We start from the raw sequence: 12,646 nt of genomic DNA, 5'->3' as shown, positions 1-12,646 counted from the left end.
CTCAATATCCCATTTCTACTCGGTGAGTCGGGCCTACAACTCGCCGAGTCCAAGGCTAAAATGCAAAATACTTAGACAAATTTTACGTACCAGGAACCAGGTGCTACATACACCTTGTTTGTGATCCTCGGCATCCTAGTCACAAACTTGAAGGGAACAATCGAGATTTAAACATGCCATTGAAAAGTTCATTGAATCTCAAAGGATCTAGGAGTTTCAATTCATTTAAAACCTAATTTTCGATTTTTGTTTTTCATGGTGAAAATTGGTAAATCGTCATTTACCTACCTTCAAATGTTCTGCAATTTGGATTACGACATCCCTCTTCCAAATTGTAGAATATTGTGTTGGATCCTAGCCTCAGTATTTCATTTGGGTGCTATATTGAGGATTTTATCAACTAACTTGAATTTCTCCCGTTTGTAGATGTCAAAGTCTAACAACTACGGTCTTCCTGAATCCGTTGGAAAAAGTTTTCCGTTTCAAGATGATGTTCCACGATTGGATTTTGGAAATGGAAATCATCATTCACTTCCTCTACCTCCTCCAATAATTCTCCCTAACCCACATGTTCGAAGAATTGAAAAGTTCAAGGTCACACAAGCCCTATTGGAAAAAAGACATAGAGATGGAAACTCCGCATGTGCTCATGTCTTGGATATGAAGGTGCATATTGATAGATTAGGAATGTTGGGTGTCGATGTCTCAAGGAAGTTGGCCGTTGACTTGGTTCTTCAGTCACTTCCTGAATCATATAGTGAGTTCATTAGAGAGTACTATGTGATGGACGACGACATGACCCTTATTGATTAGACTTATTTGCTTATTGTTGCTGAATCAGCGATGATTTGGCGCACTGGACAAGCAAATTTGTCTGGTAAATTAATGTGCCGTCCTTCTATGGGAATTGGCAACATTGGAAGTCCAGAAAAGTTTTCTCTACGCAAGAGAAAGGCTAAGTCTGAGATAGTCCCGTGTACCATTCTAGAAGAATCCATATGTTTCTCTGCCAAAAGAAGGGTCATTGGTTATGAAGCTGCCCTGACTTCCTAAGAGATCTAAGAGATGGGAGAGTCAAGATGTATGACTTTGCTTCAGGTAAAATCCACTATCGAACTCTATTAAGTTTTTCTATTTTAGATTCCTAATACATGATGTGATAAGATTATATTTTGATGTTTTGTAGGATCAAAGACAAGAAAGGAAGCTTAAAGGAAAAAGTAAGTTGAGTCTGAACGCGAAGAAATAGATTTCGATTGCATGATTCGATGATCGGATTTTTGAGCTACTGTTTAGAGTTTTGATAGATTGCTTAGGAATATGTAATAACATAGTTTTCATTCGAATTTTCATTGTAAGGAAAAGTTTTCCGCACCTTTTATAAATAAAATAAATTTTGAGTTTTGTCTTATTTATACCTCCTTGCAATGTTATTTTTGAAAATTGATGCTTGTGTACTTCTATTATAAGCAATATTAAGTGGATGTGTTTCTTAGTTATGTTATTTATGGTAGCGTCGTAATTTTCGAAGTAAGGAAAGATTCCCATCGCCCAAATTTCAATTAGACAGAAGCTTGGAATCATATGATTTGAGTCTTGTGATGTATGGAAATCTTGGTACTTAGAAAATTAAGATTAATTCCTTGTTCACATACGTATGTGAGTCAAGTGAAAGACTAAGGAGATCTGGTACGCAATGTTGTGCACTGGTCAAGTCCACCATAAATAATAGTAAGATTATTCGTCATGATTTACTAAAAGTCTAGTAAATGTGGTTATGCTTACATGATTAAGTATAATCCTGAATCATTGAAAAGTTTCAATGAATGGCAAAACGAGTAAGAAGAATCCATTAGGCAGAAAGATAAAAGTTTCTCCAATCTGAAAAGATGGGAGAGTACTATAGTGTCATGTTTTGTGATCATCTTATTGATTATGAAACCATATCACAATTGATCCTCTAAGGACACCTTAGTGGATTAGTGTGGCTAAGAAGAGGAGTAGAAAACTGTTGAAATGGTTAAATCAAAAGGTGAATCATACTTCGTTCCAAAATCAAGTCTTAGAGTCATACTCCAATATTGTGACTTGAGTGACACATATTAAGAAGTTTTTAACACACTCATCAAATGTGGAGTAGAAAAATGTTTTTCTTACTCTTGCACGTTTGAAATTGGTAAGTTGTGATGTCTTTGTTGGAATAGTGTCTAAGGTTGCAACTATATTAGGCAAGTATTTGACCCGGTTGTGCATAGTCCTTTTGGGTTGCCTTCACCATAGCAACTTGATAGGATGATTTATTAAGAGAGAGTAAATATTATTAATATATTATGAGAATAATATAAAGAATAATATATTGTTATTTGATTAATATAAGTCATAGAATTAATTGGAATTAATTTGGTGACTTAAAGAGATTAATTAAATAAGAGGGTATAAACTGTCAATTGTTTGATAGTTGAACTTTAGACTGTAAATCCATATAGATATATGATGGACGGATCCTAGAGGCTAGGATAGCTTCAAATCCTCCAAAGGGATATCTATGGAAAGGATTTGGATAGCCTTAAGAGAAGATTATCCAATTAGGGTTTAGGTTGTAACCCTTAAGGAGTCTACAAGTATAAATAGACCCTATGGCTAAGGGAAATCGGCACTTCATCTAAAGTATAGAAACCCTGGCCGACACTGTTTTGAAAACCGGACCGGACCGGCCGGTTCAACCGGTTCAACCGGGAACCGGTCCTGGTTCCGGTTCTTTCACTCCCAAAAACCGGTAGCTGCTTAAACCGGAAAAAACCGCCGGTTTTCGTCGACCCGTGGTCCAACCGGGCCGGTTCAACCGGCCTCGAACCGTTTTTTTTTTTTTTTTTTTTTTGTTTTCTTCAAATCCATCGGGAAATAACTCAAATAAGTGAATAACCTAAAATTCTCAAACCTCGATTTCGCATTCAGTACGCAGAAAGAAGAGGAGCCGTTCGAAAGTCGAAACCCATACGCCATCTTCACGAAGTCGACTCACAAAATCGACTTCCTAATTGCTTCTTCACCCCCGATTTCAGTTTCATTCGACTTCCTAATTGCTTCCAATCGATCGAAGGGGCAAGGATTTCAACGATTTCTGCTCCACATTCAGCGACACAGTGAAGATTTCAATGATTTGTTCTCCAATTTCAACCATAATCGACACTTCCATTCCATAATACAAAGGTAATACCAATGTTCTGTTATGTAGTCATTATTTTTAATCATCATTAAAGTTCATATAGTTTTGATCATACAAGCTTTGATTTAGTGATAATGATATGCTTAAAAAACTAGAAATCGAAAAATATACAAAGATTAGATTAGAAAAGTTAAGAGATCAAGGGATAAGGTATGGCCTTGGCTTACAGTTATATGGGAATCTTGGTGCATGTAATGTGTTTGTGTGTATATAGCATCTGTTATTGTTTCAAATGTGGTAAAGGAATAAGAATACTCTCAAGTTGTTTTATATAATTAAGCAGCGACGTGATGATGTGTTCCAATATTTATTATGAAATTTTGATAAATGTGAATTCACAGGTTTTATATATGAATTATGAGCTTGAATATTTGCTATGCTTGTATAATTAAGTTGACATGTTTAGAAGGAGGAATGGGTGTCATAATCTCCTAGGTTCATTATTATTCGGATAAAAACAAATTATTCAATTGGATAGTTTTGATCATACAAGTTTTGATCATATAGACATGTAAAATATTGCAACATCTTTAGAAGAAATTTTTTTCCATCTTCATATTTTTTCTATATGTTCTTTGAAATATAAAGTTTTGATGTAGTGTATAATGGATTGTCATTTCATGCTATATATCACTGTCCTTGTAATATTTCTCAAAATTCATTTATATATATCTAACATGGTCAATGTGAAACAAATATTTTTTAGACCATATATGATCAAAATAAATTGTAGACATATTTTTTAAACGCTTATTTAAATTGTATAGATTATGAGCACTCCGGGTTCAAGTTCCAATCCATCCGAAGAAGCCCAATCGAATACCGTCTCATCTGGTTCACAAGCTTCTACTCAACCAAATGTTCGGGCAAAAAAGGATCCTGCTTGGAGGTATATTACTCAACTTGATAGTGGAGGCGGAAAGAAAGCATACTTTTGTACTTTTTGTAAAAATACATATAACGGTGGAGGTATCAATAGAATGAAACAACACCTTGCTGGAGTGCCAGGTGCTATTTCAGCATGTCCGAGTTGTCCAGGAGATATAAAGTTTGTCATGAAAAGTTCATTGGATGAAAATGCCAAAAAAACAAAAGAGAAACATGCTGGTGTGCTTAGTGATACCTTGGGGGTGAATGTAGATAACATGTATGATGTTATTGATGATGATGATGATGATGACGTTCAAGTACTCACCCAACAATCAACTCAAAAAAAAGATGGAAAGAGAAAAGCTCCTCATGCCTCCCAAACCAAAACCGTGCCACCTTTTTTAAAAAGAGGTATGCATGATCCTTCTCAACCATCGATTAAGGCAACATTGCAAAGTAAGGAAAGATGGCATGACACGGATTTAGCTCTTGCTATGTGGTTTTATGATGCTTGTATACCTATGAATGCTGTGAATTCTCCCCTTTTCCAAATAGCAATGAGCAAAGTTGCTAGTATGGGTCATGGATACACGGGGCCTTCATATCATGCTATGCGTGTCACATTGTTGAAAGATGCGAAACAGTCCGTACAACTTATAGTTGATTCCTATAGACGTTACTGGGCAGAAAATGGTTGTACAATTATGGGTGATGGGTGGCGGGATACAAGACAAAGACCCCTTATCAATTTTATGGTGTATTGTGCAAAAGGGATTTCATTCATCAAATCAGTTGATGCATCGGATATTGAGAGTAATGCCCAAACATTATGCAACTTGTTTAGTGAGATTGTTGATATTGTTGGTCGTCAGAATGTTGTTCATTTAGTCACTGATAATGCTGCGAACTATAAGGCTGCAGGAAGATTGTTATGTGAGAAGTATCCGTCCATTGTTTGGTCTCCTTGTGCAGCTCACTGTATGAACTTGATTATGAAGGACATGTCGGAGATGCGTGAAGTCGCTGATTTGGTTACACTTGCATCGAGGGTTACAGTGTTTGTTTATAACCACAAATGGCCATTAAATTGGTTAAGAAAAAGACCAGGTTGGACAGAAATTATTCGTCCGGGTGCCACTCGTTTTGGTACTGCATTTATTGCATTGAAAAGTTTGTGTGATCACAAACATGATTTACAAGCTATGGTTACCTCCCCGGATTTTAAAAAAGTGATTAGATTAGAAAAAGCAAAAGAAGTTAAGCTTATCATATTGAATGAAAGCTTTTGGAATAATTGTGCTATAATAGTAAAGGTCATGACTCCAATGTTGAGACTTTTACGGATTTGTGATTCGGATGAGAAGCCGGCTTTAGGTATAATTTTTGTTTATATTCTTTAATGATGTTTACAAATATATTATCATTTTATTATTTTAATTGATGTTTTTTTTCTTTTTTTAGGTTATGTATACGAAGGGATGTATAGGGCAAAAAAAGGAATTAAGAAACTTTTTCGTAACAACAGAGAGTTGTACACCCCGTTTACTAACATCATCAAAAATCGGTGGGATAGGATGTTGCGTAAGAGTCTTCATGCTGCTGCTTATTGGTTGAATCCAGTATTTCAATATGATCAGGAAAATTTTTCTAAGAAACCAGAGGTGGTTGGGGGGATAATGGATATGATTGAGCGTTATAGCAGTGCTGGTACCGTGGATGGTCTAACTCTCATGGACCAACTAAAGTTGTTTCGTGAGCATGAGGGTAGTTTTGGTAGAAAACTTGCTTTCGCTTCTCGCAATACTACTCGTCCCGGTAACTTTTTTTTTCAAATTTTTATTAATAGTGAATTATAATAAAAATATTATAATATTATTTTGTTATTTTGCATTAGATGAATGGTGGAAATTACATGGTGGAGATGCTCCGGAATTGCAAAAATTTGCAATTCGAATTTTAAGCCAAACTGCTTCTTCTTCCGGGTGTGAAAGGAATTGGAGTGTCTTTGAGAGGATCCACACTAAAAGAAGGAATCGATTGGAGCATCAAAGACTTAATGACCTTGTTTATGTTCATTATAATTTGCGTCTACAAAATAGGTAATGTATACATTTAAACTTTTTTTTTTTTTTCATTTTTTTACTTATGTGTAAAAGTATATTAATATTTTTCTCTAGGCTCAAGGATTACAAAAAGTCTTATGATCCGATTGATTATGAAAGTATTGATAAAATCGAGTTTTGGGTGGTTGATGAAATACCGGAGGGTGAACTAAATTATAATGAATTGGAAAATATGGTTGAAGAAGAACCACCAAACTACGATGAATCAATGATGTTTGAATCTCAAGTTTCTCAAGGTTAGTATTTTATGTTATTCTATCAATATTTTGTTATTCTTCAATTTGAGTTTAATTTTTGATAAAATTGAATTTGAATTTGGTATTAAAGATGATGAAGAAGATGATGATGGAGCCGCGTTAGAAGAAATTGACATTGATTCATTTAGATGAAAATTAAATTGTGATTGAAGTTTGCATTTTGATACATTTCATGGTATTTTGATGTTTATGTTGTAAACTTTTTTTTTGAAGACTAGAATCAAGATGTGTTGAATTATTTTCTTGATATTTTGTATGTTTGATATTTTTATTTAATGTTGAAAACTAATGTTTATTGATATTTTGGGCTTAAAGTTTATTTTTGTATTTTTTTGGAATATTTTAAAATTTTAAATACAATAATGATGTAATAATGAAGTCGTCCGGTTCATCCGGTTTTTTTGAACGGTCCGACCGGTTGAACCGGTTGACCCATCGACCCGGTTAAGCTGCCGGTTCGATGTCCGGTCCGGTTTTCAAAACATTGCTGGCCGATTTCCTTCCCCTCTCCTCTCTCCCAAATCATCCTCCTTGCTATTTGGTGTTCGTAAGCCATTAGAGGAGTGACAATTATGACTCTAGAAGCTCCAAGACAACAAGATCAACAAGGAATTCAAAGGTATGATTCTAGATCTGTTTTATCATTGTTCTTTTTCTTAAATAGTCATTAGAAGTCTTGGATTCAAAGCATGTTTAATTAGAAAGCCTATATCCAAGCATTAGGGTTTTGCATGTGCACATAGGAAAGTTCTTATGGCTAAAACCCATCAGTGGTATCAGAGCGTGGCTTGGTTTTCATTAAATTGTTGCTTAATTGTCTGAAACATAACTACAAAATTCGATTTTTATGTTTCTGAGTCATGGACTCGGCGAGTTGGCCTGACTCGTCGAGTCCCTTTGTGCACTCGGCGAGTCTAAGCGTCAGGAATGGCCAGATTCGGGATTTCTTCATAATTATCTTATGGTAACTTACCTTAGTCATATTAGATCAACCCAAATCCGATTTTTTGATATATATGACTATGATCTTGATCTAATTAAAGATATTTATAAACTAATAAAATATTTAATTTCCTTATATGATAATTAATTAATTATTTTGATTATTTTGGTAATTATCTTAAAAAGAAATCTTGAATAAAATCAAATATGGATAATTAGGATATTAATTGTTAATTGGAATTATTTCTTATTTGATCCTCCATGTTTTAAAATGTTTAAAACTTGCCCTCAAGTTTTGAAATTTATATTTTGTGATTAAAAGTTTTAATTTAGACAATTTAAATTTCAAACCCTAGATTTTAAAAGGTTTAAAATACAACACTATACTAATATGATATTACTAGAATAATATATATATATATATATATATATATATATATATATATATATATATATATATATATATGTATGTATAACTAAATGCTAGTCTTACCGTTAGTAGGCCTCATTCACGAAGCCGATCTACAAGGTGGGTATAAGGTTGCGGCCTATAAAATGGCGCTTAATGGGTGTACACTCACACCCACCGCTTGCTTGATTGGTGGAGGGTCGTTAGCCGAACGGGTAGGATAGGGCAACCTCATCCTCTCATTAAAAGTATAATAAGTAATACAAAGTAACTACACATATTTTTAAAATTTCCCAATCTTAGTTACTTTAGGAAAAGTGAATTGATGCAATCCCATGAAATTACACTTTGCACCCTTGCTAAGAAGTTAGTGGAGCGTGTGTGGTTTACCGGCACACTAATTGGTTCTAAGCAAAGGTGGCAAAGGGTGATTCATTGTTTATCATAGTTCGATGGAGCGTGTGTGGTTTACCGGCACATCGAATAGGTGATCGTTACAATGAAGGCACCATGTGAATTTGCATGGTAATTCACACCCGCTTTGTGATCCTCGGTATCCCAGTCACAAACAAGAGGGGCATATCGAGATTTAAACATGCCATTGAATAGTTTCAAGGAATCTCATCTGAACCTAGGAATTCTCAAAACATTTAGGACTAATAGTTAAGTTTTTATGGTGGAGAATTAGTGAATCGTCATTCACTTACCTTCAAATTATTTGCATGTTAGATTACGGCATCCCTTTTCTAGTATGTAAATGTTATTGTTGGATCCTAGCCCTAATTTTTCTTATTGGGTGATAATTAGGGATTCTTATTCTAATCTATCTTTGTCCTTTCTATTTGTAGATGTCGAATGCTAACAACGCTGCTGCTAGTTCTTTCGTGTTGATGAGCCTTTGCCAAAAGGTCACCTTCGATGGAACGAACTTTAGCGAATGGATAAGATACATTCTCACCATTGCTCGCTATGAGGATAAGGAGTATGTCCTCGATGAGAAGCTCGAGAAGATCAACCCTGAAATTGCTACTCCGGCTGAAATCACCGCTTTTGAAACTCATGAGCGAGATGCAACGAAGGTACATTGCATCATGATTGCCACCATGAACTCCGAATTCCAAAAGTCCTACGAGGACATGTACCCGTACGAGATGCATCAAGACTTATTGGAGAGATACCACCAGAACGGGAGACAAGAGCGTTATGACATTTCCACCAACATGATTTCCGCTAAGATGGGTCATGGAGAATCTCTTACCGTGCACCTACAAAAGATGCAAAGGTATGTCGACCGCCTTCGCAAGTTAAATGTTGACTTTGGGGAAGACTTGGCGATCGACATGGTGCTTCACTCTTTGCCTCCGATGTACAACCAATTTAGGATGACCTACCACATGAACAAAGAGGAGGTCACCCTAAGCAAACTCCAAGGTCTCTTGAGGGTCGCTGAGAGCAACTTCAAAGACAAGTTTGTTGCACCAACTCCCAATCCACCTGCTGCTCCTGTCTTGGCTATTGGTCAAGGAAAGGGAAAGAAGAGGAAGGCTTCGTCTAAGAACTATCGCAAGGTTAAAGCCCGAGATGGTGCCTCTTCTAGTGGAACCAAAGTTGATCCCACTAAGCCCTGACCTAACCCAAAGGAGGCAGAGTGCCACCACTGCCACAAGATAGGACATTGGAAGAGAAGCTGCCCAAAGTACCTGCAAGCCATCAAGGAAGGAAAGATCAAGCCATCTTTCGCAGGTATATACACAATTAAATCTAACAATTCTAATCATGCTATTTCTTGGTTTCTTGATACCGGTTGTGGTTACCACATTTGTTCTAATGTGCAGGGACTAAGAAGAAGTAGGGATGTGGAGCAAGGAAGAATCAATCTAATCATGGGGAACAGAAGATCGTCGCCTGTGACCAAGATTGGAGTGTATTCTTTAGTGCTTAGGAATAATTTGTGTTTAGATTTGAACAATTGTTGCTATTCGCCAGAAATGGCTAGAAACATCATTTCATTTCATGGTTTATATAGACAAGGTTTTAGATTTTCTTTTAATAATGAGAATGGTTCTATTTTGGCTTATCTAAATGGTGTCTTTTACTTTGAAGCTATACCATGTAATGGAATTTATGAAACTGTTATGATTGTTGATAACTTAGGAAATGATGTTTTTAACATAGATAAAGCATCCTTGTGGCATTGTCGTCTTGGACAGGTCAACAAGAAACGCATAGCCCAACTTCAAAAGGATGGAGTGTTGAAGTCATTCGACCTTAGGGAAGATGACACATGCGAGTCTTGTTTACTTGGAAAGATGACTAAGTCACCCTTCACGAGTATGTGTGAAAGGGGTGAGGGTCTATTGGACTTAATACATACCGATGTATGTGGACCGTTTAGATCAACCACGAAGGATGGAAACCGCTTCTACGTGACCTTTACCGATGATTATAGTAGATATGGGTATATCTATTTAATCAAGCAAAAGTCAGAAACCTTTGAAAAGTTCAAAGAGTTCAAAAATGAAGTGGAGAATCAATTGGGCAGGAAAATCAAGATGCTTCGATCCGATCGAGGAGGAGAGTACCTAAGTCTTGAATTCCACGATTATCTCAAGGAGTGTGGAATAGTTTCGCAATTGACGCCTCCTAGGACACCGCAGTTGAATGGTGTGGCAGAAAGGCATAATCGAACCCTATTAGATATGGTTCGCTCTATGATGAGTCGCGCTTCACTACCTATCTCTTTTTTGGGGGTATGCCTTAGAGACTGCCGCCCATATCCTTAACCGAGTCCCTACTAAGAAGGTTGCCAAAACACCTCACTAGATGTGGACAGGGAAAGCTCCCTCGTTGGCACAAATCATGGTTTGGGGTTGCGAGGCTTTCGTAAGACGAGATACTCACGACAAGCTCGAACCTCGAAGTGAGCGATGTATTTTCATCGGCTACCCGCAAACATCCTTTGGATATCTCTTCTATAGACCGAAGGATAATGTTGTCTTCGTTGCGAGGAGAGGAGTTTTCCGAGAGCGAGAACTCATAAGCCAAGGAGACAGTGGGAGGCAAATCGAGCTTGAAGAGATTCAAGAGTCGATAGATGAAGGAACCTATACCGCTGGCACTCAACCCGAGGAGGAAACTCCGGTTGAACCAATTGACAAGTCCTTACCTCTTAGACGTTCCGATAGAGTTAGAGTTCATCCCCAGTTTTATGGTTTTCATATTACTACCGAAGGGGACACGTATATTAGTGATGGTACACTAATAAATCTTGATGAACCTAATAGCTATAAGGAAGCCATGGTAGGCCCGGAGTCTGCGAAGTGGAAAGAGGCAATGGATAGCGAGATCCAATCCATGTATGACAACCATGTTTGGAATTTGGTTGATTATGTGCCCGGACGTAAGACCGTTGGGTGCAAATGGATCTTCAAGAAGAAGATCGACGTGGATGGAAACGTACACACATATAAAGCGCGATTGGTCGCGAAGGGCTTTACTCAAACTCCCGGAGTTGACTATGATGAGACCTTCTCACCAGTTGCGAAGATAAAATCTATTACAGTAATGCTAGCAATTGCCACATTTCATGACTATGAGATTTGGCAAATGGATGTCAAGACTGCTTTCCTTAACGGAAAGTTGGCTGAGGATGTTTACATGGCTCAGCCGGAGGGGTTTGTGGATCCGAAGCATCTGAATAGAGTGTGTAAGCTTGAGTAGTCCATTTATGGACTTAAGCAAGCGTCTCGCAGTTGGAATCTTTGCTTCGATGAGAAAGTCAAAGAGTTTGGATTTGTACGAAGCGAAGACGAATCATGTGTATGTGTCAAAGCCAGTGGGAGTATAGTAAGCTTCCTCATTCTATATGTCGATGACATATTACTCATAGGAAACAACATCCCGACTCTGCAGGAGGTTAAGTCATGGCTCGGGAAGTGCTTCGCTATGAAGGACGTCGGAGAGGCTTCTTACATTTTGGGAATAAGGATAGTAAGAGAAAGAAGTAAGAGACTAATTGGACTTAGTCAGAACACTTACTTGGAGAAGGTACTAAAACGTTTTAGTATGGAAAACTCGAAGAAGGGAGAATTACCAATACAAAGTAATGCCAAGTTGAGTAAGACTCAATGTCCGAGTACCAAAGTTGAGATAGCAGAAATGAGCCGAGTACCATACGCTTCCGCAGTTGGCTCAATCATGTACGCTATGACTTGTACTCGCCCTGATGTAGCCTTCGCTTTGAGCATGGTTAGCAGATATCAAGGGAATCCTGGCAGAGCACATTGGATTGCAGTGAAGAATATCCTTAAGTACCTTTGGAGGATGAAGGAATGGTTCTTAGTCCTCGGAGGGAGTGATGACTTGAAGGTGCGAGGGTATAGTGACGCCAGTTTTCAGAACGACAGGGACAACTACCGTTTGCAGTCGGGCTGGGTCTTTACCCTGAATGGAGGAGAAGTGACATGGAAGAGTTCCAAGCAAGAAACCGTAGTTGATTCAACGTGCGAATCAGACTACATTGCAGCGAGCGAAGCGTCGAAGGAGGCAATATGGCTGAAGAACTTCATCGGTGATCTTGGAGTTGTACCTGCCATAAAGGAGCCCATGGAGATTTTCTGTGATAACGAAGGAGCGGTTGCCTTGACCAAGGAACCGAGGGATCATGGTAGATCACGACATATCGACAGAAAATATCACTTCATCACACATCGTGTAGAAGAAGGACAACTCGTAGTGAAGAGGATATCATCAGAAGATAACCCAGCAGATCCGCTTACGAAGGGACTGAGTAGGGTTAAGCATTTGCAGCATGCTAGGA

General features: G+C 37.6%; 1 protein-coding gene across 1 annotated transcript; it reads left to right on the top strand.

Annotated features, from left to right (window-relative positions):
* The first annotated feature begins 3,996 nt into the window (after window positions 1–3,996).
* LOC111900549 (uncharacterized) lies at window positions 3,997–6,608 on the top strand. Its single transcript, XM_023896426.2, has 5 exons — window positions 3,997–5,470; window positions 5,558–5,911; window positions 5,991–6,195; window positions 6,274–6,455; window positions 6,547–6,608. The coding sequence occupies exons 1-5, from the start codon at window positions 3,997–3,999 to the stop codon at window positions 6,606–6,608; spliced, it is 2,277 nt and encodes a 758-aa protein (XP_023752194.1).
* Window positions 6,609–12,646: the final 6,038 nt, after the last annotated feature.

This window comes from Lactuca sativa, chromosome 1 (assembly GCF_002870075.4).
Source record: "Lactuca sativa cultivar Salinas chromosome 1, Lsat_Salinas_v11, whole genome shotgun sequence".
Taxonomy (NCBI): Eukaryota; Viridiplantae; Streptophyta; class Magnoliopsida; order Asterales; family Asteraceae; genus Lactuca; species Lactuca sativa.
The sequence above is the reverse complement of the archived record's forward strand: the minus strand, read 5'-3'. Positions and strand labels throughout refer to the sequence as shown.